General features: G+C 42.9%; 1 protein-coding gene across 2 annotated transcripts in view; it reads left to right on the forward strand.

Moving 5' to 3' along the window:
* Window positions 1–25,457, forward strand: part of PARP8 (poly(ADP-ribose) polymerase family member 8) — a 208,881-nt gene that overhangs the window by 136,997 nt on the left and 46,427 nt on the right. For both annotated transcript variants that reach the window (XM_090038052.1, XM_090038051.1), the window contains 6 exons: window positions 1,314–1,404; window positions 10,006–10,072; window positions 15,002–15,124; window positions 15,573–16,137; window positions 19,807–19,860; window positions 19,960–20,055. In XM_090038052.1, coding sequence (XP_089894178.1) covers window positions 1,314–1,404; window positions 10,006–10,072; window positions 15,002–15,124; window positions 15,573–16,137; window positions 19,807–19,860; window positions 19,960–20,055 — 996 coding nt within the window. The remainder of the gene's footprint in view (window positions 1–1,313; window positions 1,405–10,005; window positions 10,073–15,001; window positions 15,125–15,572; window positions 16,138–19,806; window positions 19,861–19,959; window positions 20,056–25,457) is intronic.

The following is a 25,457-nucleotide window of genomic DNA, read 5'->3' on the forward strand; positions in this document are numbered from 1 at the left end:
GCACAGCTCTGACTTGCCACTAGAAGCTTGGTGAGCAGGTGCAGGACAAGGAGCAGGACCTGCTTGCTGCTCCTGGTGGGCAGAGTGGGCCCACTACCGTGCCAGTTTCAGCGAGGCCAGAGGAAGCAGCTTTCCAGGGGTTCTCTTGTGTTGCCGAAACTGACACAGAGGTTCTACGCTCAGTGCATGGCTTAAGCCTGGCAGTCCGCCTCTCACTATGGAGCTGCTGTGTCAGTTCTAGTGAAACCAGAGCAACTCAGGAAAACAACTTCCATGGGGTTCTCAGGCCTCATTAAAACTGACACAGCAGCTCTGTACTGAGGGCAAGGCCACCAGGCTTAAGCCCTGACAGCTCTGCTCACGGCAAAGCCGCTGTGTCAGCTTCTGCAGCCCTGGAGCTCACTCACTTTGAGCTCTGAGGATCATGATCTGTCTTTCTCCAAGGCTAAGGGAACACGCTCACTCACTAGTGGGAGCTCAGCCAGTCCAAGTGGCAGCAGGAGGCACCATGGTCACTGGGTGCTCTGGGGGGAAAAAAAGATCAGGCACCTGGGATCTTAGGTGACACCTGGCTAGCTGGCAGCCCAGCTGGTTGAGTGTGGGGCAGCAGGCGGTGGCTGAATTCCAGAGAAGAAAGGATCAGGCCCCTTAGAACTCACAGTATTCTGGGATACTGGAGGACTTCAACTTGGGGACTTCAACACTCCCAACAGCTATGAGAAGTGGCCACATAGTAATGGAACTACAACAAAATTAGGCAAATTGGAGATAATCCTGTCCTGGAGTGGCATAACGAATAACAAGTGTTCTGCACCAGCTAAAAGGTGTTAATGTGCAGCAAATCTGGAGGTTAAGAGCTCCAGAAGCCACCTAAGCTTACTATGTAACAAGGCAGTAACACAGGGAGATGTACCACATGTTTTTTTTCCTGCTATCTGTTTTTTTTTATTGTGTTTACTCCCTTTGCTCCCTGTTGAACCTCTGTATTGGATCATAGTCAATGTGTAGGCCTACATGGCAATCTGCATTCCTTTGCAGAGGTAGCTTTAAAAAGAATTAGTTTGGATATCAGAAGCAGTCTAGCTACTGTGTCATGGAGATCCGCATGGCCTAATTTACTCTGCTTATCTTGTTAAATGCTGAAGAAAATCCATCCTATCAATGGGCAGAGAGGTTAAAACAATAGCTCGTCTGAACTTACACACACAACGCTTTCAACAGTACTAGGATTGATTGACAAAGTATGGACAGTTCCTAATAATAGCTAATGGATTTTATTTTGTTGTTTTCTTTCCTTTTTTATCTTGAATTAGGAAGAGATTGCTGTGGCTTGGGATGTAATTCGCACAGAGCCTATAATAGTGCGATTGCACTGTTCACTTACACAGTACTTAAATGGTCCAGGTTAGTCACATTTGTAATTTTCCTGTGGTATCCTCAGTTGTAAGTGATGTACTGGGTGACATATTCATATGCTCCTTACTAAGGCCTCTGTTTTGCAAATTATTATATAGATTTACATCTTTGGTACTGAGAAGGGGCCTGTGGCTTAAGAAATAAGGATCTGTGACTTGTGATAAATTCTTGTGGATTTTAGAAACCATGTTCCTCATGGTAGGCCCAGCCTTCCAACATACATATGCAAGCATCTTTGATTGCACTGGTATCAAATGTGTGCACAGTATGTGCATGTACTTTTGAAGCTTGACCGCGGTACCTAAAAGTTGATGTTGATATGTGATTTCTGTGTTAGTATCTGATCTAGCTTTAATTTGAGTCTGACATTTTAAATATCACACTGTTAACTCATTCTGCAGTGTGTTACAGTTAGTAAATATTCTTGAGAAACAGAGATGGGGCTGAATCATAAAGAACTAATCCAGATTCTAGATTCAGATGTGTTCATGTATAGGATTCAAATTCAGGCATATATATAGAGAGAAGAGTCAGAACTGAGAACTTGTAAACTGAATACAAATATTGCCAAATCTAGGTTGTGAGTTCAGGTTTACATCTGAGGGAGAATTCTGTCCCTGAACAATAAAGATATGTTTCCAGTCATAATGTGCCTGGAGAAAAATATTACGACATGCCATTTTTTAGAGAGTGCTGTGTCTGCAGCTGCTAACGGTAAGCTTATGTTCTGCTCCTATAGATAAGCATTATTTATATTACCATTGTATTTCTGGCATGGCTTTGTGTCTTGTTTCATAGTATCTTACTATTTTAAAGTACTTATGAATTTAAAATATCTTTTTACAATAAATAAATAACTTTCATAATTACGATAGCAAGCTGCACTATTAAATCGTTGCTGCAATATGCACAATAATGGGGAATGAATAATGCAGATCCTTGTTCGACTGGATATGCTCCAGCCAGATCCTAAATGCCAGTAAGGTTCCTGCAGTCTCTGTACATGAGCAGCAGGGCAGCTCCAATGCTCTATAATTACAGTGTGTCGGAGCAGCATCAATTAATCAAGTCTGATGGAGTGTGATAATTACTGCACTGCCGCAGACTCCAGTGTCTTGTGTATCAGTGTCCCCGCACTTTAAAATGGTGGTGGGGTGCTTTAACTAAAGCTTGTTAAAGCTTTAGTTAAAGCAATGCTGCTGCTATTTTTAAGAGCAAGGACGCTGATACGTGAGAGGCTCCAGGCACTTTAATCAAAGCAGCTCTCAGAGCCCCTCTAATTAAAGCACCCCCACATGCACACTCCCAGAGTACATGTGTAAACGCCTCATAAAGCTAAACTACTAGGCTGTGCATAGTCAAAGCGGGATCAAGGGCAGAGACAGATGATTTTCAATTACTGGTCCTAGAAGCTTAGTGGTGTTGTAGTTTCAGTTAAATATTTTTTCCCAAAAAAGGGCCAAGAGAGCTATTATTTCTTTATTAATTTACAAAGGAACCCTACCCCACTCTCTGCTCTGGAAACATTTTGTTGAGTAAGACGTTCTTGTGATCTTGTGGTATATTTACCTTTCTTTTCTGAGTCTGTCTACACTATGTCCCTGGTGCTCCTGGTGAGGTCTGCTCTCAAGCATGCTGTACCCAGTAGTCCTGTCTGCACTCAACCCAAATCAGAAATGTGGTAGGTTATCTTCTGCTGCCGCTCTTGTGCTGTCTTGTCTCCAGCATCCTTGGAAGCAGCAGCAGGTGTGGCTGAAGTGGCTTCACTCTGTTATTTCCAGGTTTGGAATGTGCAGGTGGGCACAGGTAGATGGACCAGGATGGACAGTAATACTTCTGGGAGTGCCAGATGTGCAGTGTAGACATCCCCTTTATGGCTTCCATTGGCTACTGGGAGAAACAGATGTGCCATGTGCGTAAGGGGAAATAAAATGAGTTTGGCTGCTTTTTCAGACATATTATTTCAATACAGGAGTTTTGAAAGTTCTGTTGTAGTTTATTACTTAACCAGATTACTTTCAATATGCCTTTTTCCATGCATAAGAGTAGGAAGGATTTTTGTATGCTGATACAATATCTCTGGTTTCCTGTTTAAAAATGATTGTTACCATCACCTATTGTGAAAGCTGCCAAACACTTTCCATTATGAGGAAGTCCTCAACACTTAGCATTTTCAGTTGTTTGTAAACATACATGATAGTCTCACAAATTATGTATGTATTGTAGGTTTTTACGTATATATGTTTACATATATGTGATATCTAAAACGCAAATCAAATTTGCTTCAGTAAGGTATAGGCTGTGCAAAGAATGAGGTATTTTTCAGTTACCTGTACCATGCTGAATACTAGATACAATATTAAAACCTTAGCATTTACTATAATAGATTATGTAGTATACCTGGTCTGATATCCTGATTCTGGAAGTAGCCAATTGTTAATGTTTTTTGAGGAAATTAAAAAAATAGGTGATAGTGTTCCTTGTCCATTCAGAACTATAGTATATCAGATTGTGGTGTGAAAAAAGGTTATTAAACCCTGCAGGCAATCATCTTATGCACTGAAATATGTGAACTTGTAAATCTAAAACTACTACTAATTAAACTATCCATTCTTTCTGAAAATCCAAGCACATGCATCATTTGAATAGTAGTATTAGTTTTATCAGTGCTAAACAAATAATGGATGGATGGATGGATGTATTGAAACAAAGGAAATTTGGGGGTACCGAAGACATGTTTGTTTCCTTCCTTTCTTCTTTCCTCAAATGAGCCCATCTTTCAAAAGAGTACTTGCTAAGTATATCTAATAGGACCTGGTAGCTTTAGTTAGTTAGTTAGTTAGTTAGTTTTAAAGTTTCAGAATAGTAGATGCTTAAAATAATAATTTAATTCTGGTGAAAGTTAACTACAGTGCCAAACTCTATGAAATTCTGGTATAATAAAAAGCATGGTACGTTGATGTTCATCAAAGTTTTGTTATTTGTGATATCTGTTTTCTTACCTGAGCTGAGTTTTTCTCAGCCGGTGCTGGATGCCATCTTCTCACTTCTCTCTACCAAAATCCTTTAAAAATATTTATTAATCTCAGAGCTAAACGTTTGTATTCATGCTTATGTTTGCAGTTTTCTGAGTAGTAAAACATGGATGTTCTGAGAGTGGGAAGGTATTAAGGAGTCTATATCTTATGGCAACGTTTAAGCTTCTTTGGGGGTTCAGAACAAACATTGGCTATTGAGCTTCATACAGGATGCACACAAATGACAAGCATTGTGGAGCTTGTATTGAAATGTTGTTAGAAAACAAACCTTGCAAATAAATGAATGCAGTTGAAACTTTTGTTGGTTTTCTTCAAAATTCAGAGAGCAGGAAGAAGACAAGATGCTTGACTGCAGTTTGGATCCATAGGCTGAAAGAAAACCATAATTCTACTGTCTATAATGTTTCAGGAAAACTTGGATAAATAAGCTATTTTCATGGAGCACACTTTGTTTGTTTCCATCTGGAATTACCTTCCCAAACAATAATTCACAAGACCTTCTACACGTTTAGAAAGTTCTGAAATGATAAGATAAGAGGGAGATAAACATACCTCTAATACTATGAGGGAACAGAGAACCAATCAAATTACATAAAATTAACAGGAACACTGATGTACCCTGGTCTTCGCCTGTTAATTTGCTGCAGTTTCATGCAGGGTAACCCACAAATCCTTTGCAGTAACAGGGACAACTTATCCCTAAATTAAACCAAGGTTAAGGTGCCCCAGGTTAGCTTTTACTTAGTATGGGATGATTGTGGGCACACACACATTTACCAAGCGTCATCCATTCAGTTAACTTGCTGTATTTTCATTTTGCATCCATGTCCTGAGATGGGGAATACCTTGCTACAGCGGCTATCGTATGGACCCTATGGACTTACATTAAGCCTTCTTTAGCTGCTGGAGAGCTTGATTCTACTCTCAGTTATACTGGAGTAAAAGCAGCGAAACCTTGTTGATTTGAAGTTACATCTGTATTGATGTAACTCTGACCGCATCAACATAAGATGCTACTTCATAGTTCCATAGTTAGCAGGGTCAGAATGGACCTGAGCAGATCATCAAGGCTGACCCCTGCCATGGCAGGAAAGAGTACTGGGGTCAAACGACCCCAGCAAGGTACTTCTATAGCCTTGTCTTAAAGACCCCCAGGGTAGGAGCCAGCACCACTTCGCTTGGAAGTTGGTTCCAGATCCCAGCTGCCCTGACAGTGAAGTAACACCTCCTGATATCTAGCCTAAATCTACCCTCTGCCAGCTTGTGACTGTTATTTCTAGTCACTCCTGGCAGTGCTTGGGGAAACAGGGACTCCCCCAGTGCCTGCCGGTCCCCTCTGACTAGTTTGTAACAGGCCACTAGATCCCCCCTCAGCCTTCTCTTGTGGAGGCTGAACAGGTTCATGTCCCGTAGCCTCTCCTTATAGGGCCTGCCCTGCTGCCCCCTGATCATGCAAGTGGCCCTCCTCTGGACCCTCTCCATGTTGTCCACATGCCCCTTGAAGTGCAGAGCCCAGAACTGGACGCAGTACTCCAACTGCAGCCTGACCAGTGCCGCATAGAGGGGGAGGATCACCTCCCTGGACCTGCTTGAGATGCATCTGTGGAGGCATGACAAGGTACGGTTGGCCTTCCTGACTGCCTCCCCACACTGCCTGCCCATATTCATCTTGGCATCAGTGATGACTCCAAGATCCTTTTCTGCCTCTGCACTGATGAGAAGGGAGTTCCCCAGCCTGTAGGTATGCTGCTGGTTCTTCCTCCCCAGGTGCATCACCTTGCACATGTTGAATCCCATCCTGTTCTCATCCGCCCACCCCTGTAACCTGTCTAGGTCCAATTGTAGCCTATTCCTCCCTTCTAGAGTGCCCACCCCCCCCCACATCTTAGTGTCATCAGCAGATTTGAACAGGGTGCTTTTTACCCCCTCGTCCAAGTCACTGATGAAGATGTTGAAAAGTGCGGGTCTGAGGACTGAGCCCTGCGGAACCCCACTGCCCACATCCCTCCAGGTCGAAAATGACCTATCCATCACCACTCTTAGCCAGTTGGCAACGCATTTGACTGTGTAGGTGTCAACACCACAGTTCCCCAATTTCTTAATGAGAATGGGGTGAGAGACAGTGTCGAAGGCCTTCCGAAAGTCCAGAAAGACTATGTCCACTGCTACCCCTGCATCCAAGGATTTGGTGACCTGGTCGTAGAAGGCTACCAGGTTGGTCTGACAGGACCTGCCTCTAATGAACCCGTGTTGGTTGCCCCAAGCATAATCTCCCCTGCTGGCCCCTTGTGGATATGCGCCAGAATAATTCTCTCAAAAAGCTTATCCAGGATCGAGGTAAGACTAACTGGCCTATAGTTCCCTGGGTCTTCCTTCCTCCCTTTTTTGAAGATGAGAACCACATTGGCCCTCTTCCAGTCCTCTGGCACCACACCAGAGCACCACGACTGCTCGTAAAGCCGTGACAGGGTCCCGTAATGACCTCAGCTAATTCCCTCAGCAGTCTGGGGTGGAGATCATCTGTACCAGCTGATTTAAACACATCCAGTCCCTCCAGAAGTTCCCTGACTAGATCCTCCTTGACCCTTGGCCTAGGTGCACCTCCCCTGGGGCCTATGGGGGGCCTGGTGGTGGGGGCTGATCTGGTCCCTGCTCAGGAAAATGGAAGCAAAGAAGTCATTAAATAGGTTAGCTTTATCATCTGATGTGGCGACCATATTTCCTAGCATGTCTTGCAGGAGCCCCGTGTTACCCGGTACCTTCTTTTTGCCCTCTATGTATTTAAAAAAGGGCTTCTTGTTGTCCTTGATCTGGGAAGCTAGTCCCAGTTCCATCTCCACTTTGGCCTTCCTGACTGCCCCCCTGCAGCCCCAAGCAACTGAGGTATAGTCCTCTCTGGTGATGGCCCCTCCCATTGGGTGTAGGTCTCCCTTTTAGCTAGAAGACAGTCCCAAATGCTTTTGGTGAGCCCTCGGGGCTTTTGCGCCCTCCCCGCTCCCTTTGATCCATGTTGGGATTACCTCCCTTTGGGCTTGGAGGATCATCTCCTTAAGGAGCAACAACTCTTCTTGGACACCTGGCTCCCCTCCCTTCTGGGGCCTCAGTGCTTCCCCAACTATTCTCCTTAGCGCATTGAAGTCTGCCGTCCTGAAATCTAGGGCTGCTGCCTTGCTGCAGGCCTTTGCCACCTTGCGCTGGATGGTGAATTACAGCAGGCAATGATCATTGTCACCCAGGTGGTCAAGCACCCACAGCCCCCTCTCCAGGTCGTCACCCATGGCCAGCACCAGGTCCAACAAGGCATCTCCCCTGGTGGGGCTGTGCACCTGCTGGGTTAGAGGGGTGTCCTGCATTTTGGCTAGGAACCTACATGAGTGGTCAGACCCGGCTGACTGCTCTTCCCAGCAGATGTCTGGAAAGTTCAGGTCACCCATGATGACCACATTCTTTGACCTAACTACCTCCGTGAGCTGACTTAAGAATTCCTGGTCTAGCTCTTCCCCTTGGTTGGGTGGTCTGTAGTAGACCCCCACCATTAAGTCTCTTTTCCCTTGACTGCCTTGTATTTTAACCTAGAGCACTTCCACGTGCCCCTCCTCTAACTCTGTGCTACTTGATAAGGATGTGTATTCCTCCTTAATGTAGAGCGCCACACCGCCGCCTTTCCTCCCTGTCCTGTCCCTTTTGTACAGCCTACAGCCCTTGATATTCACCGCCCAGTCATGCGTTGGGTCCCACCACATTTCAGTAAGCCCCACTGTGTCTGGGTTGGTGTCAGCTAGCAGGAGGGTAAGTTCCTCCTGCTTGTTTCCCATAGTATGAGCATTTGTGTAGAGGCATTTGAGGCCTCCTGTGGTTGTGTGCACTGGCCCCCTAATCACAGCATTGCCCTGGCCCCGTTGCTTACCTGTGTATATGTTGTGTTCGTCGGAACTACTGTGCAGTTGTTACTGTGCATTTATTTATTACTTGTATAAACAAGTGCTAAATGAATGTTCAGTAACCTGAGTAACTGTGCAGTAGCACCAACGAATGCTTTTTTGTGATACTGTTGCGCAGTAGCCTAATACTACTGTGCAGTAGCATAGCATCACAGTTTTTGCCACACGATGCTACTGCTTAGTAGGGCGGTGCGAAGCTGCAGTTGCTGATTGAATTTGGCAGAGATTCAGCCCAATTCGGTGGCCAAATCTCCAAATCTGAATAGAATCAAGAGACCCTTTAATCTCTCTGAATCAAATCAGAGAGATTTAATGATTCAGACATGGACACAGCTTTAAATGTCTTTTCTACATACCTCAAGGTACCAGGCGGCTCATGAATGCTGTGATGCTGGGGCAGAGGGAGCATCCCATAGTAGTGCAATGGGGTCCCCAGAGCACTTGACAGCAGACCCAGAAGTGAACCAGAAGCATTTCCGTTCCACTTCCAGGTCTACCACGGAGCACATGGAGGACCCTCCCCCAGCTCAGGACTAGTGCCTCCTGGGTCTGGGGGGCACCCAGGGTTCCCCTGTGGCCAATCTCTAAGCCAGGGGAACATGGGGGGGTCCCCCACACACTTGGCGGCGGACCCAGAAGTGGACCAGAAGTACTGCTGCCGAGCATGCGCCCCCAACCCCTGCACTCCTGTGAGATGCTTCATCTGCCCCACCATCGCAGCACTTATGAGCCATGCCTGGTACCTTGAGGTGCGTAGAAAAAACATTTAAAGCTGTGTGTATGGCCAAATCTCTGAATCTCCGAATCAGCATCAAATCTTCAGATTCGGATTTGGCCAAATCGAATCGGGATAGTGCTCTATATCAATGAATCGAATCACTGTCCCTAATTCAGGTCTGCATCCAAATTGAATATGGCCTGTTTCACATACCCCTACTGCGGAGTAGTATTGGGCTACTGTGCAGCCGGTGTCTCATGTAAACGTGGCCTTTGAGTAGCATTTCGTCCATATTTTCTGAGAGCTGTTAAAGACTAGTAAATAACAAACAAACAAAAGGGTACGGAACAAAGGACAAAACTTCACATCGCCACAAAGTAAAGATAAAATGACTAAGTAAAAAGGTATGTTTTTTCAAGGTAGCAAAGACCAACCTCTAATACAAGAAGAGATTCAAAAGACTCTCTTGGGGAATCTTGAATTGGAGCTATTTTCTTGGACAAGAGAAGCTTAAGATAGATCAGAGACATGTAATTAACAAAGAGAAAGTTAAGTTTTCTTCTGTCTAACCTTTCCCTAACATAAGTAAAGATTTTGTAAACAAAAAGAAAAAAAATTACCATTAATAGAGGGAGTGAATGCATTTGAAATATAACATAAAATGCATTGCCACCCAATACTACAAAAAGGACCATATTCTACAGAGACTTGGGTAATACTACTGTTTTCATCACTGCTTCATTGACATTGCTATAGTTAGATGTCAGCATGAATTGTGGCCCATAAGTACCAAATAACTAATGCAATAATCAATTCTCTCTGTTAACCTGTACTAATATACACATTTCTATAGAAACACATGCATCACCGACTTCTTTTTTTTTTCCTCTAGTACCCACTGTGGATGTATTTCAGATCTCTACTAAGGAAAGATTTGGGTTGGGACATCAACTGAAAAAGTAAGTTCTGGGAAGAATCTAAAGCCTTGTAGCAACTTTGTGGTTATGCTGTGTTAGCTCTTGCATTGTATAAAGTAAACCACAGTTAACAGATGGGTTGTAGATCTGATTCAGATAAATAGCTCCCAACTTTACATATGTCTCCCATTTTCAGATGCTGTTGTGATAATACTGAAAAATATCTTCAATCATGATCCATATAAATATATTTGCAACCATTTGTGTTGCACTTCAGGTAGTATATATAAAGTGAGAGAACTCAGAGAGTTTGCATCTAAGAATGTTCTATTTCTTATTGACAGACAAAGTTTTTTGGGTAAATGTGCTATATTTTATTAGACCAAATATAGTTGGAAAAGTTGTTCTTTGCAAGCTTTCAGACACAAAAACCATTCTTCAAGCATAGGGAAAGTCTACTGGTATGTGTGTGCTCTCCAGGGTGAAATAGAAGCCAATATGCATTTCTTAGAAATTTCTTATTGCTACTTAGAGCAGGGCTGTCCATCTCATAGCCTCTGAACTGCATCAGGTTCATGAGAAGTTTTGTGACCTGCAGGCTCTCACCCAGCCACTGCTCCCTACTGCAGAGCAGCCAGGGTCCTGGCTCCTGCTCCTCCTTTCAGCTTCTGTTCCCTGCCCTTGCCTCTGTGGGCAGAATGGGATGAGGTGGGGCAGTGTGTGGGCCTAAGGCAGCCTACAACCAGAGAACCTGGGCAGGGTGATGCAGCTGGGGTGTTCATTCAGCCTACAGTTGCTCTCAAGTTGGGCTGCGGGTGCTCGACCACCTGGGCGACAGCGATCATCACCTGCTGGAATTCACTATCCAGCGCAAGGTGGCAAAGGCATGCAGTAAGGCAGCGGCCCTAGATTTTAGGAGGGCAGACTTCAACGAGCTAAGGAGGATAGTTGGAGAAGCGCTGAGGTCCCGGGGGGAGGGGAGCCAGGTGTCCAAGGAGAGTGGTCGCTCCTTAAGGAGACGATCCTCCAAGCCCAAAGGAAGGTAATCCCAACAAGGATCAAAGGGAGCAGGAGAGCACACAAGCCTCTGTGGCTCACCAAAAGCATCCGGGAATGTCTCCTTGCTAAAAAGGAGGCTTATACCCAATGGAAAGAAGGGGTCATCACCAGGGAGAACTATTCTGTAGTTGCTCGGGGATGTAGGGGGCAGTTAGGAAGGCCAAGGCAGAGATGGAACTGGGACTAGCTTCCCAGATAAAGGACAATAAGAAGTCTTTTTTTAAATATGTAGGGGATAAAAAGAAGGTCCCGAGTAATGTGGGGCCCTTGCAGGACGACATGGGTAACTTGGTCGTCACACCAGACGGCAAAGCTAACACATTTAACAATTTCTTTGCCTCCGTCTTCCTAAGTAGGGACCAGAACAGCCACCTCCCTGCTGGGCCCCCGTCGTGCCCCGGGGGAGGCACACCAGGACCATATAATAAACTATAATGAAATAGTTATAGAGGATTTAGTTAGGGAGCTTCTGGAGGGGTTGGACATATTCAAGTCAGCCGGCCCGGATGATCTCCACTCTAGAGTTCTAAAGGAATTGGTCAAGGTCATTGCAGGACCCCTGGCACAACTTTATGAGCACTCGTGGTGCTCTGGTGAGGTACCGGAGGACTGGAAGAGGGCCAATGTGGTCCCCATCTTCAAAAAAGGCAGGAAGGAGGACCCGGGAAACTATTGGCCGGTTAGTCTCACCTCGATCCTAGGCAAGCTGTTTGAGAAAATTATGCTGGCACACATCCAGGAGGGGCCAGCAGGAGACTGCATGCTTAGGGGCAACCAACATGGGTTCATCAATGGAAGGTCCTGTCAGACCAACCTGGTGGCCTTTTACGATCAGATCACCAGATTGTTAAACACAGGGGTAGCAGGGGATATAATCTCCCTGGACTTCCGGAAGGCTTTTGACACTGTCTCTCACCCCGTTCTCATTAAGAAACTGGGGGGCTGTGGTGTAGACACCCACACAGTCAAATGGGTCGCCAACTGGCTGGAGGGCCGCACCCAGAGGGTGGTAGTAGATGGGTCCTTCTCAACCTGGAAGGACGTGGGCAGTGGGGTGCCACAGGGCTCGGTCCTCGGGCCCGCACTGTTCAACATCTTCATCAGCGATTTGGATGAGGGGGTAAAAAGCACCCTGTTCAAATTTGCTGATGACACTAAGATTTTGGGGGGACGTGGGTACATTGGAAGGATGCAACAGGCTACAATCAGACCTCAACAGGTTACAAGGGTGGGCGGATGAGAATAGGATGGGTTTCTATTCCTCGGGAGGAACAACCGGCACCATACCTACAGGTTGGGGAACTCCCCTCTTATCAGCATGGAGGCGGAAAGGGATCTGGGGGTCATCACTGACTCCAAGATGAACATGGGCCGGCAGTGTGGAGAGGCAGTCAGGAAGGCCAACCGCACCTTGGCATGCATCCACAGATGCATCTCGAGCAGGTCCAAGGAGGTGATCCTCCCCCCCTATGCGGCACTGGTCAGGCCGCAGCTGGAGTACTGTGTCCAGTTCTGGGCACTGCACTTCAGGAGGGATGTCGACAGCCTGGAGAGGGTCCATAGGAGGGCCACTCGTATGATCAGGGGACAACAGGGCAGGCCCTATGAGGAGAGGCTACGGGACCTGAACCTGTTCAGCCTCCAAAAGAGAAGGCTGAGGGGGGATCTTGTGGCCTGTTATAAACTAGTCAGGGGGGATCAGCAGGCATTGGGGAAGTCACTGTTTCCCTGAGCACCGCCAGGAGTGACCAGGAATAACGGTCACAAGCTGGCAGAGGGTAGATTTAGGCTAGATATCAGGAGGTGCTACTTCACGGTCAGGGTGGCTAGGGTCTGGAACCAGCTTCCAAGAGAAGTGGTGCAGGCTCCTACCCTGGCGGTGTTTAAGAGGAGGTTAGATGAACATCTTGCTGGGGTCATTTGACCCCAGTATTCCTTCCTGCCATGGCAGGGGGTCGGACTAGATGATCTGCTCAGGTCCCTTCCGACCCTACAAACTATGAAACTATCCCTGACTTAAACTGCAAGCGTCCTAACACAGGGAATCTTGTGTACTGTGCCTAGCACAATGGGGCTCTGATGACTGTTGAGAGATCTCTCGGTTTTGCTTCACTTATACTAACAACCACGTTGGACACCTGAGAAGATTTAGCCACTTTATATAGCACAGTCCATGATATAATTCATTTAATTACAATGCTGATGAGTCAATAATGCTAAGCAACAGGAATATATGTTTCAATGTCTCAGTCTTTTAAAAGTGTCAGTTTGTTTCCTGAAAAAACATCTTTACTGCTTGGTGTTTAAAGAAATTATCAATACAAAATTCTGAGACATGGTTAAACCACATTAGTCTGAAATCAGGCAGAAGGCAGGTCAGGGTGGCACCTAAGAGCTAACTGTTTAATGTTTTAATAACCTTACAAATAAATCAGTCACATTAACATTACTAGGATAATGTGACACCCAAAAATAATTGAAATCACCTAACACTGGATTTCATTAATTCCAGTAATCTTGAATCACATATTAGGTGCTTTTACAAGAGGTATGCACAATTCATTCTTTTGTAGGGTATTTTGTCAAGCAAATGTAATTGTGTGTGTGCATACTAATTTAGCAGAACATTTTAAATAGTCATGTCTCATAGTCCTTCATTCCTCTGGACAATAATTTTTTTAAAACAATTAAATTTCCAGTTAGGCCAATACTATCATCCACTGTAACCTTACCAGACATGTATCCCTATTTGTAAACACCCTTGCATTCTATCAGTCCTGTAAAATTACACTTTCGAATATCTTCCAGCTTTCTCTTATGCAGGATGTATCCATGTTTTGGACATTATGGGTGGAATTCTATTTTCCTTTGCGTGTCTAAATGGCAGTTTTCTAGCCAATTCCCTCACCATTTTTGCCTTGGCCTTACGCTGGAGATGTGTAAGTACGTGAGTGTAGACTGAGCATATACAATAGGACTATACACCAGCCAGGTATGTGCACTGTAACCTGAGTGTAGGTCCTGGAATAACTAATGCTTTTTCTCCCCCACTAAAGTGCTTCTTCTCCTGCCCCCCTTTGTTTCATCTCTAGTAGCTAAGTGGTTATGATACTTGCCTAGAAAACCAGAGACATAGGCTCCCAGCCCCCTTGCCAAGAGGAGACTTGAACTGGTATCTCTCTAGCTTCCTAGCACAGTTCTATAACTACCACACTACACATCAGGCATTATCCAAGCCCCTCTCTCATGCTCCTTTTGAAGCTGAGCCACTGCCCCTTGCACTTAATAGTCTTTGGGTAAAGTGGACAGAAAGCAGTGTACTGGAGAAATTTCTGCTCAAATGGGAACAAGAATCTGGGCAAGACCTGAAGGTCTGCTCCCTTCTGGGGCAACAGTTATCTCAGTGACCTGAACATCCCCTAGCTTGCTCTCTTCCTTTTGGTCTCATATCATCTTCTGGCTGTCCAGGGGAGCACCTCCTTCTCTCAAGTCTAACACCTGCTAGTTATGAGTTTCGGACCAGCTGCATTCTTTTGACTTAGATACAGGTGTGTCCAGAATGGGCATGCATACATGACCAAGCATGGCCACTACTTCCTACTGTATATGCTTAGTATATGTGTCTGTGGTTACTCATTCAGACAGTCTGTGTGTAAGTGCTAAAAATGCCACCTACCCGGCTAGAAAGCTGTTGTTTTGACACAAGAGGGAAAGTAAAATTCCACCCTGTGTGCATTAGTTTCCCACAATAAAATAGTTATAGTTAAACACAAATATTGTCCTGTGTTCTCCTATGTATCTGTCAAATGCTGTTACTAAAATGAGGGTCCTATGTGGCATAAGGAGATGAATGAACAGACCTTAATATTGACTCTGAAATATATGAGGAAAATGTATTTTTTTAATTCTCAGGATCATGCAGACATTTGTTACACAACAGTGGAAAAATAGTAAAGAAAAATCAAATTGTACGCACAAGAAATTGTCGGAGAAAAAGGTGAAGTCCCCTCTGCACATCTTTTCTACCTTGCGCAGGTAATAACAAGAAAAATGAACTGTTATTGTAACATCCTCTTCATTCAGCACCATACTTAGCAAGGGGAGGTGTTGGCTTTCCTCCAGAAAGAAGCTTTCTATTTATATCTTACCTCTTGGGTCTTCTGATTCTAAACTGATTCTATTCCAGCCTGTTCACATCCTGAAAACCACATTAATACATCTAACTTTTGTAATACATTGTCCTCTTAGCCTTAATACTAAGTCACACGCATTCAGCAAGGAAAAGGAGGACCTACCCACCTTTTGCATTAAGTGTTTTTCTGGGGCTCACCCAGGTAGAATAAAATCGCACTTAGATGCTTAAGTCCAGTTATGTGCCTAATAGGTAGAATAGATTTGGCCCTTCGTTACATGTAGTTACTTGTTTATCTTGTAGAGACTTTGATTGTTGCTCAGCTAATTTCTTCTCCTCTTTATTTTGAAGGTCGCCAAGTTATCCTCCACCTGGCTGTGGTAAAAACAAATCAAAACTGAAATCAGAACAAGATGGCATCTCCAAAACTCACAAGCTGCTGAGAAGGACTTGTTCTAGCACAGTTAAGGCTGACAATGTTTGCGCCACAAAATCTCACAGAACATTTGGCCGCTCGCTGTCTAGTGATCCTAGGGCTGAGCAGACAATGGCTATTAAATCGCACAAACTGTTGAACCGCTCCTGCTCTACAGCTGTCAAACAAGAAGAGTGCATCACTCTAAAGCCCCATAAACTACTAAGTAGATCATGTTCTGGGGATCCTCGATGTGAGCACAACAGCACCTTGAAGCCCCACAAACTTTTAAGCAGGTCTTATTCCAGTAATCTTAGAATGGAAGAATTGGATGGACTGAAGAATCACAAGTTACTCAGCAAGTCTTACTCCAGTGCCCCAAAGTCATCCAAAATGGAGCTTTTCAAGGAACCGACCATTGCAGAGGGCAGGCGGCTCTCTCTTACCTCAGGGCTTATTGGTATCTTAACACCATCGTCATCATCACCTTTGCAAGCTGCTGTGCGTAATAATCATTATCCTGTTTGTTATCCCTCTCATTTGTTTTCAAAATTCACTTGTATGCAGGATATACCTAAATGAAATCATTGATGCAGAAAGGAAGCTTTGGTGTTAAATTAACTCGAATACAGGTCTCTATAGGTAAACATCTACAACACTGTACTAACAGAAATCACTTAGTTTAAGACAGAGATTTTACATCTGTCTGAATAAGGGAAAGCAGGCAGTTCTTTTCCTGGTTCCCCTGTTGTTCTGTAGACAAAGTAATTTGCTACTGGCCTATTTCAGTTACAGGTTAGTTAAGCCATAACACTGCTTCAACTGCTCAGGTCAACAAGTTGCAAGGAGTGGTGTGACTGGTGCCAAAGGTACAGCAATCTGCTTACACATATTCACAAGGGCTAGGGATAGACATTACACATAAACCGATATAAATGACTGGTTCAAATCTGTAACACAACAGAAGTTCAGTGCACGTAAATGAATTTCAAACGTAGTTCTTCCTATAACTGAGTATCAAAACCTGGGAGAGATTCTGTAATATTAGAGTAAGATCTGATCTTTTTTTCCTGTTTCAAGGTACTGGACTGTCTCAAGTGTCAGATGTGGGAAAAGGCATTAAGAGACTTGGGTTCTATCCATAACCCTTAATGAACACCCAGGCTCAATCCACAGAAGCAGTTAAATGTGATGGTGTACAGTATCTGAGCTCTGGGATTGTAGTGTACCAACCTGAATTAGATGCCCAAGATTTCTAGGCAGTGAAAATGGAAAGTGAGGTTTCTCAAAGTGGAATTCACCCAAACAGGCACAACCTGGAGCAGAGGAAGCCTAAGCTACCCATTAAGAAATGCAGAACTGGTGCTTTCTCTCTCTACCTCTCCCCTGGGTTTAGGTATGTGAGCCTGGGATTCAGAGGCCCAACCCCTTCCTGCACTTAGGCACCTAACTGGTCCCATTAGATATGGACAACTAGTTTACTGTTTTCTTTAAAAGCATGGGTGGTTGTGGTGCTGCCCAGGAAATGGGAGACTTTAGTTCAAAGCTTTTTTTCACCTTGAGGAGTTTGAAATGCCATAACTGGCAGGCTACAGGATGGGCTGGAATTCTGGCTCACTCTACCCCTCCTGGAAAGCTGTGCAGCAGGCAGATGGGAATTTCACATTCATGGGCCCAAATGGAGAGAAAGCATGACTCTATCTTTGTGATGAGGACACTCACCTTGGGATAAAGCGAGTCCTAAATGCTAGTCTGTCCTCTAGGAACTACTTACATGTTTTGGCATAAAGCAACCACTGAAGAATATGCATAGGAGGGATAATGCCGCCATCCCAAACTAATTCATAGTATGGTGGTCCAGGTCCTTACTTGGGAAATGGCTGATGGGGTTTTGAATCAACTTGCTTTTCCAGGTCTCCTACTTCCTGAGCAAGTACACTATCCTGTTATACGAAAAGGCAGGCAGAGGCACAACTACCAGCTATGTTTTCAAATGAAAAATCACTGTGGTTGTGATGCTGTGCGCTGAACTCAGGATGCATTAGAGATGTGCTGGATATGTTTATTGATTTGGGCCCCTCAGGGCTTGGAAATGCATTTTTTGTGAATTCCAAATGGCTTCAGGCAGCAGATAGGTGCTGAGATGTTCAGCTAAACCAGATGGAGGTACCCCTGGGCATTTGCAAGAGCAGAAGTTCAGATGCCTAAGTAAGTTTTTGACAGAAATCTCAGACACCTATAGACTATCAGGCAAGTAAGAGGTTTGCTGGGTATCAAGCAGGAGTTCAGGTGCCTAAATTCTGCTTAAGGTACTTAAGTGTTTTAGATCTAGCCCATAGCTTCACACTACTTTGAGCTTCCTATCTTGAGACATCTCTGAGATCCTTGGTTGAAAGGTTCTGTATAATTGCAAAATATTGTATTCTTCTAATTAAATTATACTGAATGTGTTTCATTTCATGGTAAATTAGTTTAGTAAGTTGTTTATGGACAGTATTCACTGTATCTAAAGGCACCGATACGGTGTGATTCAAGAGAATTGTTTATGTGCATGCTACTTGATTGTTCTGTAGCTTATACACCCAACATTAACTAAAGATGAAATGGAAAAAAATGTTTCAACCATACCGCATGTTTGGAATTCATTTTTCCTTTTGAACTTTGATGATGCTCCTGCTTTGGAGGCCTAAACAGGCTTCCACTTGAAATCAGTAGAAACTCCAACATTAACTTTGGCAAGATAATGAAGATTTGTTCAAGTTCTGGGTGCTGTCATTAGTGATATTGGCATCAGTGATACTGCAAGAAGAGATACAGACTATAATAATAAAAACTACTCTTCATAATATTCTTATTATTATATTACTTTTGAAAAAAACCAAGCTTATATACTATGAGATGCAATTCTGTTGGCTTGAGTGAGTGCCATCAAGACTGACATGGGCAATACATGTATTAAAACCTTTCACTATCTTGCCAAAATTGTTGGCATGACATCTAGAAAAACAAGTTTTAGAGCCATTTCCTACATGGAGTCAGGGGAAAGTTCTGCAAATAAAGTCATGAGATGGAAAACAGGCCTGTAAACAAAAGCTGCATAATAGCCTGATGTAAGTTTCACTGAAGGTAAAATGGTGGACTGAGACAGATGGTAGGTGGGAGTGTTCCATACCCTTTGGCCACCTTATAACCTAATATGTCACTGTAAATTGAAAGAAAGCAACAACGATGCTAGGTACAGTGGTAGCCAACCTTAGTTTTTAGGCATGCCACATGTTAAGCTGTGACCCTTCTCAAATGCTGCCCTGATCTGGGCCCCTGAAAGCCATGCCTGATAGAGTTTGTGTCCTGGAGTGCCAAAATGGGGGCAGGAGGGCTCAATACCTCTCGATTAATGCTTACCTGGTATTGCAACTGCTGCAGTTTTATACCGTGAGCCTTAAAATTGGCAGCAGCTGCAGGGCAAGGGAAAGGTTCATTCAGCTTTTGGCAGTGAACCTGACATCTTCTCTTGCAGCAGCATACTGCTCTATTCTGCTGTACCTGGTGGAGGCTCTGTGCTCTCTTGCTTCCATTCTGGCCGCTCTTTTCTGAGCTCCCAGGGCTTGAGTGCCACACACAGCAACTGCCTACGCCACTTATAGTTTGTGTGCCATGGGTCAGCCACCCCTGAACTAGGATGATACTCAAGGAAGGGGTATCAGTAAAGCATAAGAGAAAGGGAAGTTCAATTTTGTTTTTGTTTTAAAGGGAATTTAGAAATGTGAGTCTAAATATATAGTTGATATGTATGTATATGCAGGGGGAGAGAATACACAAACTTAATTTTTAAAACTAGCATTCAGCTCTGCTTGAAAACAATTGTTTAATGTTTGTACACCAGCATGGAGTTTAGCAGTTGTGCTTTTTGTTGAGATTAGTGTTTGGAATGGTTAGGTCCAGATACACAAGCTGGCAGTGGACTGATAAAGCAAAAGCTGCATAGACAATATCAAAAAGACAGATGAATTTATTTTGAATGATTTGTGTAAGCTGCAGATCTCTCCAGATGCAAATATTATTTGACAGATTTGCAAAGAAAAAAATACAATTTTAGCATCTCCACAAAAAAATAATCTAAAAATCTAATTAGCCTCCATGCACTGAAGTGCCTCACTTTTTTCCTTTCAGCCAAATTATGGTGCAAAATGCATTCCAGTACGAGACCATGGCTTTCTTGTGCAGGTAAGATATGATATCTATCCATTTTAGAAATACTTTGGAGCATGAGCTGCCTGTTAATTATTTTAAGCAGATGATGTTGTTCTCATTTTCATTTCTCAGACTATTGAATTTGCTGAGCAGCGGATACCCGTATTGAACGAATACTGTGTAGTTTGTGATGAACCACATGTGTTTCAGAATGGCCCCATGCTGAGGGTAAGTTGAATGTTGACAGATTAAGGGATGCATTGTATTGTCTTAAATAGCTATGAACCATAGAAACCTGTTATACTCAAGTTATTTTGGATAAACTACATCACAATATTCTATTTGAATAATTTGTAATGCACATTTACTTGCACTATTAATGTATTTTGTATATGCTTCAATCAGTTTTGTATTCCTTCTAAAAGAAAGTGCCCTTAAATTTAAGATGCACCCAGATATTTCATTTTAGTGAATTCATGGAACTTTTTGAGCTTTGTTTTCTATCCTTATTTCTAAAAATAATAACCTGCCTTCCTAAAAATGTCTGAATAATGTCTACAGTGTACAGATCCTGTGGATAAGTACCTGATGATTTCCTAGCATTCTTATTTTATTCCTTTTGAATTCCAAGACAGACAGCCATGGCAAGTCATGTGTAAGGTGTCACCACAGTGTTTTCAGTAGTTTAGACATGCAGTGATAAAGCAATAGGGTTTGCACATATAACTAGCTGGATTTTCATTGCAAGCCTGTTGGTGTTCAGACATGTAGTAGGGCTGAAGTTACATTTACTAATTGTTTAAGCTTATCTTTATATAATTTTGCTTTGGTGCAAAGTTTAATAATATCCACTTGTTTGTCCCTGAAGAACAGAGTCAAGAAGAGAAATTAACTCCAAAATTCCCCAGATCCTCTTTTTGATGGACCATACTTAACACATACCACAATTATTCAGTCCTTAGTTTGAAAGATGGTCAGCATCTCAGTGAATTTATAGGAAGTAAGAGTGAGGGAAAAGCATGCTGGCCACAGTACACATCCTCTGTAATCACTTTACAACTGGTATAACCTAGCAAGTATTGCAAAAATAAAACAGCTGTCCTTATATCACCCCAGACGGAAGGAAATGGCCATGAAGAAATCTGTCATGTTCTAGCTATGCTTGAGTGGCTCAATAAGCAATACAGAGACATTTAATGACTTTATAGTTCTGAAGAAAGAAGGGAAGAATCTCAACTTATATTCATTTACAAAATTTTAAAGAAAACTATGTTTCATGCCCCTGAGACCTTTGGTGAAGGCTGTGTAATCTGAAGTTTGCTACTATGCAAAAACTTCAAACTTATTTCAGTCAGATCTTCACATTTATTTACACACTGGAGAGGAAAAAGAGTGGCCCAGCTGAAAGAGAACTTTGTGTTTGAAGTTATTGCAGCACTTGGCAAATGTAGTAGCTTGTTATGCAAAGTAGAAGAGGGCTTTCACCTAAAGAAAGATTCAAAGGAATCCATCCATCTTCCATTTATAGATCTTACTATTCAGGTTGGCTCTGTGGGTTAATAATGTGATAACCTAGTTTGACTTAGGTTTTTTGTGGTGATCAGAGCTTGCTAATTTTGTAGTTTCTTTGACTACATAGTCACATTCCAATTCTTTCTGGATGAATGTTCATATCACAGAGCCTTCACCTGAATTTGGCACCCTTGGTCAGGTTCTTACCAGTGAAGTGGAACATTGACTGGACACTGAAATGGAGTAATCCTTCTTTTTTTCAAAAAATGTAGTAGACTCCCACCGTTAAGTCCCTTTCCCCTGTGTTTCTGATTGTGTCATATCATTTGTGTATTAAGAATGCTGATTTTAAAGAACTAGCATTCACTTCTTTGTAGGTTTAGGTTCACTGTGGAACTTTACATTCCAAACTTGGAATATCTGCTTGGAATTCAGGATGTTGGGGTGCCTTCACAGTGGGTTTCTATGCTTTAAAACATAAAACATACTCATTTCCAGGTCCCCTAATTAAGCTGCTGGCCTCCTATTGAATATATTAATGAAATATATTAATTATTGAATATATGAATGGGACCAAAGCTGGAGGTTCCTGGCTACAAGGTCTTGCCCCTCTGCTCAGGGTCAGTCTGATTGTAGCAGGGGGTATAGCCTTCTACCTGAGATCTCTTGAGCATATGTTGACAGCATTTCATAGAAACAGGACATTGGCTGCTACGGTTCCCCTGCTTTACTTGTGGTAAGTTAGGGTGTTGGGTCTGTGTTTTCTCAGCATTGATAGAAGTCTCATGTAGAGTTCAAACTATGAATTGTATAGGATGGTTTGGATAAGGGTGATCCTGCCTGAGGCAGGGGGTTGGATTAAATTACCTCTGGAGGTCCCTTCTAGCCCTACTTCTCTATGATTTTATTATATGAAATGGATATATGTATATGGGCAACAAGAACATTGTTTAAACGTTTTTTACGTTTAAGTAAGTTTAATACAAACATAACATATTTGTGTGTTAGATCCCAACTCCATGCAGCGTCCAATAACTAGGGAGACTACGATCCAATTACTATGGATCCAGTTGCTCAGGGAGCAAACACCAGCACACATTGCTTGCAACAGCTTTATTCAAAATGGAGACAGCTTCAGACTAGCTCCCAAAAAATTGGGGAGCCACAGTGAACATTCGTTTTTTCCACATTTATACACCTTGGTTCATACTCACTAACATTTATTCCACCTTTGTTCTTCGTTTGTTTCACCCATATTCCCTCCTATCTCAAGCTCTGCCTCTGATTACTGTTTACTTCATTAGCATGGAATTACCTATGCATTTCATTCATTTATGTGTCCTTTTGCTATTAGTGCATGCATAAGACTGTGAACCCACTTCCTCTGGTCACTTTCTGTTTCTCACTGACTCCTTCATCTCCAAGGTCTTGTTTCTGCTTTATCACTTGATGATAACTGGTGGGCTGCATCCACAGGCGTATTGTATATGTCTTATAACACTACGACATCATTAGGAAAATGCTTGCCTAAGTGCCTTGCAGTGTTATTTTTAATATCTCGTTCTGCCGTGTGGTCATCAGTTTTGCTGAAGCCTTTATTCAGCTGCAAATCCAGTGCTCCCCAAGATCCAAATATTGTCACCCTAACCGTGTGCAGCAGTAAAATGGGTGAAATTCTACTGAAATCAGTGGAGCTAGACCAGTTACATCAGCAAATAATTTGGCTTTGTTGGTTTCAGTACTGTCAGACTGACAGCTTACACAAGCACTGAATTAATTCACTTGAAATGTTATGTAAAAAATTTAACATTTGCCATCACACAATAATTACATTCTTATAATAATTTTGTGACAATTGAAACTTCCATACTTCATAATTTCTTGTGCTGGCTATTAATGACTTACATAAGTCCGTTGTCTCATTCTTAGGGCAGTTGAAGACATTGAGCAAGACTGGTTAAATAAAGCTTTGACTTCATATGCTTTTACTCTTTAAACAGCATTTTCATTTTAGTTGGACAGGGCCTTTCAGTCAATCTCTCTATCTCCCAATACAAACTTTTTCCTTAGTTCAGCATGGTTTTCTTTCCTAAATGTTTTTAGTCTGGTCATTTTCCTTTGGTATCCCTAAAATCTTAGCTTCTTTCCTAAGATACCAGCATAAAACAACTTATTTTTGTGTAGTTTAATTTAAACAATTTATCTGCATGTCAGACTTCCTGGAATATGGAAGATACCTGTTTCAGAGTTGCTGCTTTAATTAGGCTCCTGTACTTTTGTATTACAATGGCAGGCTGTGATTTTCCAGAACAGTAAGGCTGCTTTTTACCACTCCAGCTGTGTAAACATGCCCTATAGTTCATTAATGACTGAAAGCTCTTTTTGCCTACAAAACCCCTGAGTGGAGTTGATCTGTCTTAGTGGCCCAATAACTTGGTATGAGCCCTAGAAATGAAATCCATCATAAAAAGGTTAAAAACTAGGAGACAGTCCTGTAAATAATAAGCTGGAGACAGTTATAGATCCATCCACAGGGTAAACACTGAGCCCCAAGTTACTCTCTGATATCCCACTGCCTACCACAAAGAACAGACCAAGGTTTGCCCTGGGGTAACTCCTTATCCTTGTAAGTCTCAGGTCTACTGCTCTTATACTAGACCTCAGAGCTGCAGCAAGGTAATCTTTGCAAGTTTCAGGTGGATTCCCCTTGCTTTGTGAAATAATTTTAGATCCCTTTTTCTGTAGAATGAGTTGGCCTAGAATATCACTCATCCTGAGATAACTCTTTTTGTTGTTTTGTCTCCTTACTGATTGCATGTGCTAAAGAGTAATTAAATAGGAGAAAAGAATTGCACATTAAAAACTGGCCTTAATTTTGAAGATGGAATAAAAAGGCAAGTAAAGTTCCTTACCCTCTCATCTGACTAGAGAGATCTTGGCTACACACCTATTTTATGGAGATGGGAAATTTCTCCCTAGCTTGCTTCTTTTGCCTGTTGGCTAAGGGCAAGCAAGAGATGGGGGCACCTGAACCCCAAGACCTCTGGGCTTGGGGCTTGCACATGAATGTGGGAGTATCTGCAACCCTAGGCTGAAGAGTCTGGGAGGAAAGATGGTAACACCACATGGATCTAAATGACGGGGCTCTGCTCAGTGGATGAAATTTGACACTAATTTGGCCTGACACACAAAATATAAACAAAAAGGGAAAAAAAAGTTTATACAAGCAGTCCTTGAACTTACAACACAATTGGTTCCTGAAAACAATGTCTTAAGTCAAAATGTCACAACTCAGAACCAACTAATTTTCCCATAGGAACAATATTAAAAATAGGGGATTGGTTCCTGGTCCAAGGCCCGATACCCTATTTTCACCAAAAATAACCCAGAATTTTGTACTCAGTCAATTATAGATGAGTAATATAGCTACATTAATGTATTTATATTGTAAATAGCAATCATATTGACTTGGAAGGACTTCTTTGAGGTGACTTTGCTGGACTTTTTGAAGGCTCTTGGTTGGACTTTCTGAAGGGTTCTTGGCTGGAGTCTTCTCAGGAGTCTTGGCTGCAGGTTTTTCTGGAGTCTTGTCTGCTTTCTTAAAGAAAGATAACATGCATCAATTCTGGGTACCATGTGCAAATTGCTACAGCCATGTTTAATTGCCAGGTTATTGTTTTCAAATTTGCTCCTCACTTCTATATGTCCAGGGGAAGCAGGGTCGAACAGTAAGGAAGAAGGGAAGGGGCTGCAGGAGAAAAGTTGGTGGGAGGGGAAGGGGACAAGGAGGCTACCTGACCCTCCAGGTTTATTTTCTTTGCTATAGCAATGGGAAGGGGACAAAATCAAGGCAAACCCCCAATAATTAGATTCTATACCAGGAAAATTATATCAAATTTATACTTTTTCCATACATAGAATCTAATTATCGAGGGGTCATCTTATTATCAGATTCATCTTCTATTTTCTGTTTAGCAATAGCAACAGTTAGGGGAGGCTTGGTTTTGGGCTATGGGGAGAGAAAGAAGTTGCTATATCTGTGCTAAGAGCTGTGTAAGTGAGGGCAGGAATTTGAAGTGTATCACCTACTCCTCAATTGCTGTGTATAATAAGTCTCC

Source organism: Crocodylus siamensis, chromosome 3 (genome assembly GCF_052110815.1).
Source record: "Crocodylus siamensis isolate JL-2025a chromosome 3, ASM5211081v1, whole genome shotgun sequence".
Lineage (NCBI taxonomy): Eukaryota > Metazoa > Chordata > Crocodylia > Crocodylidae > Crocodylus > Crocodylus siamensis.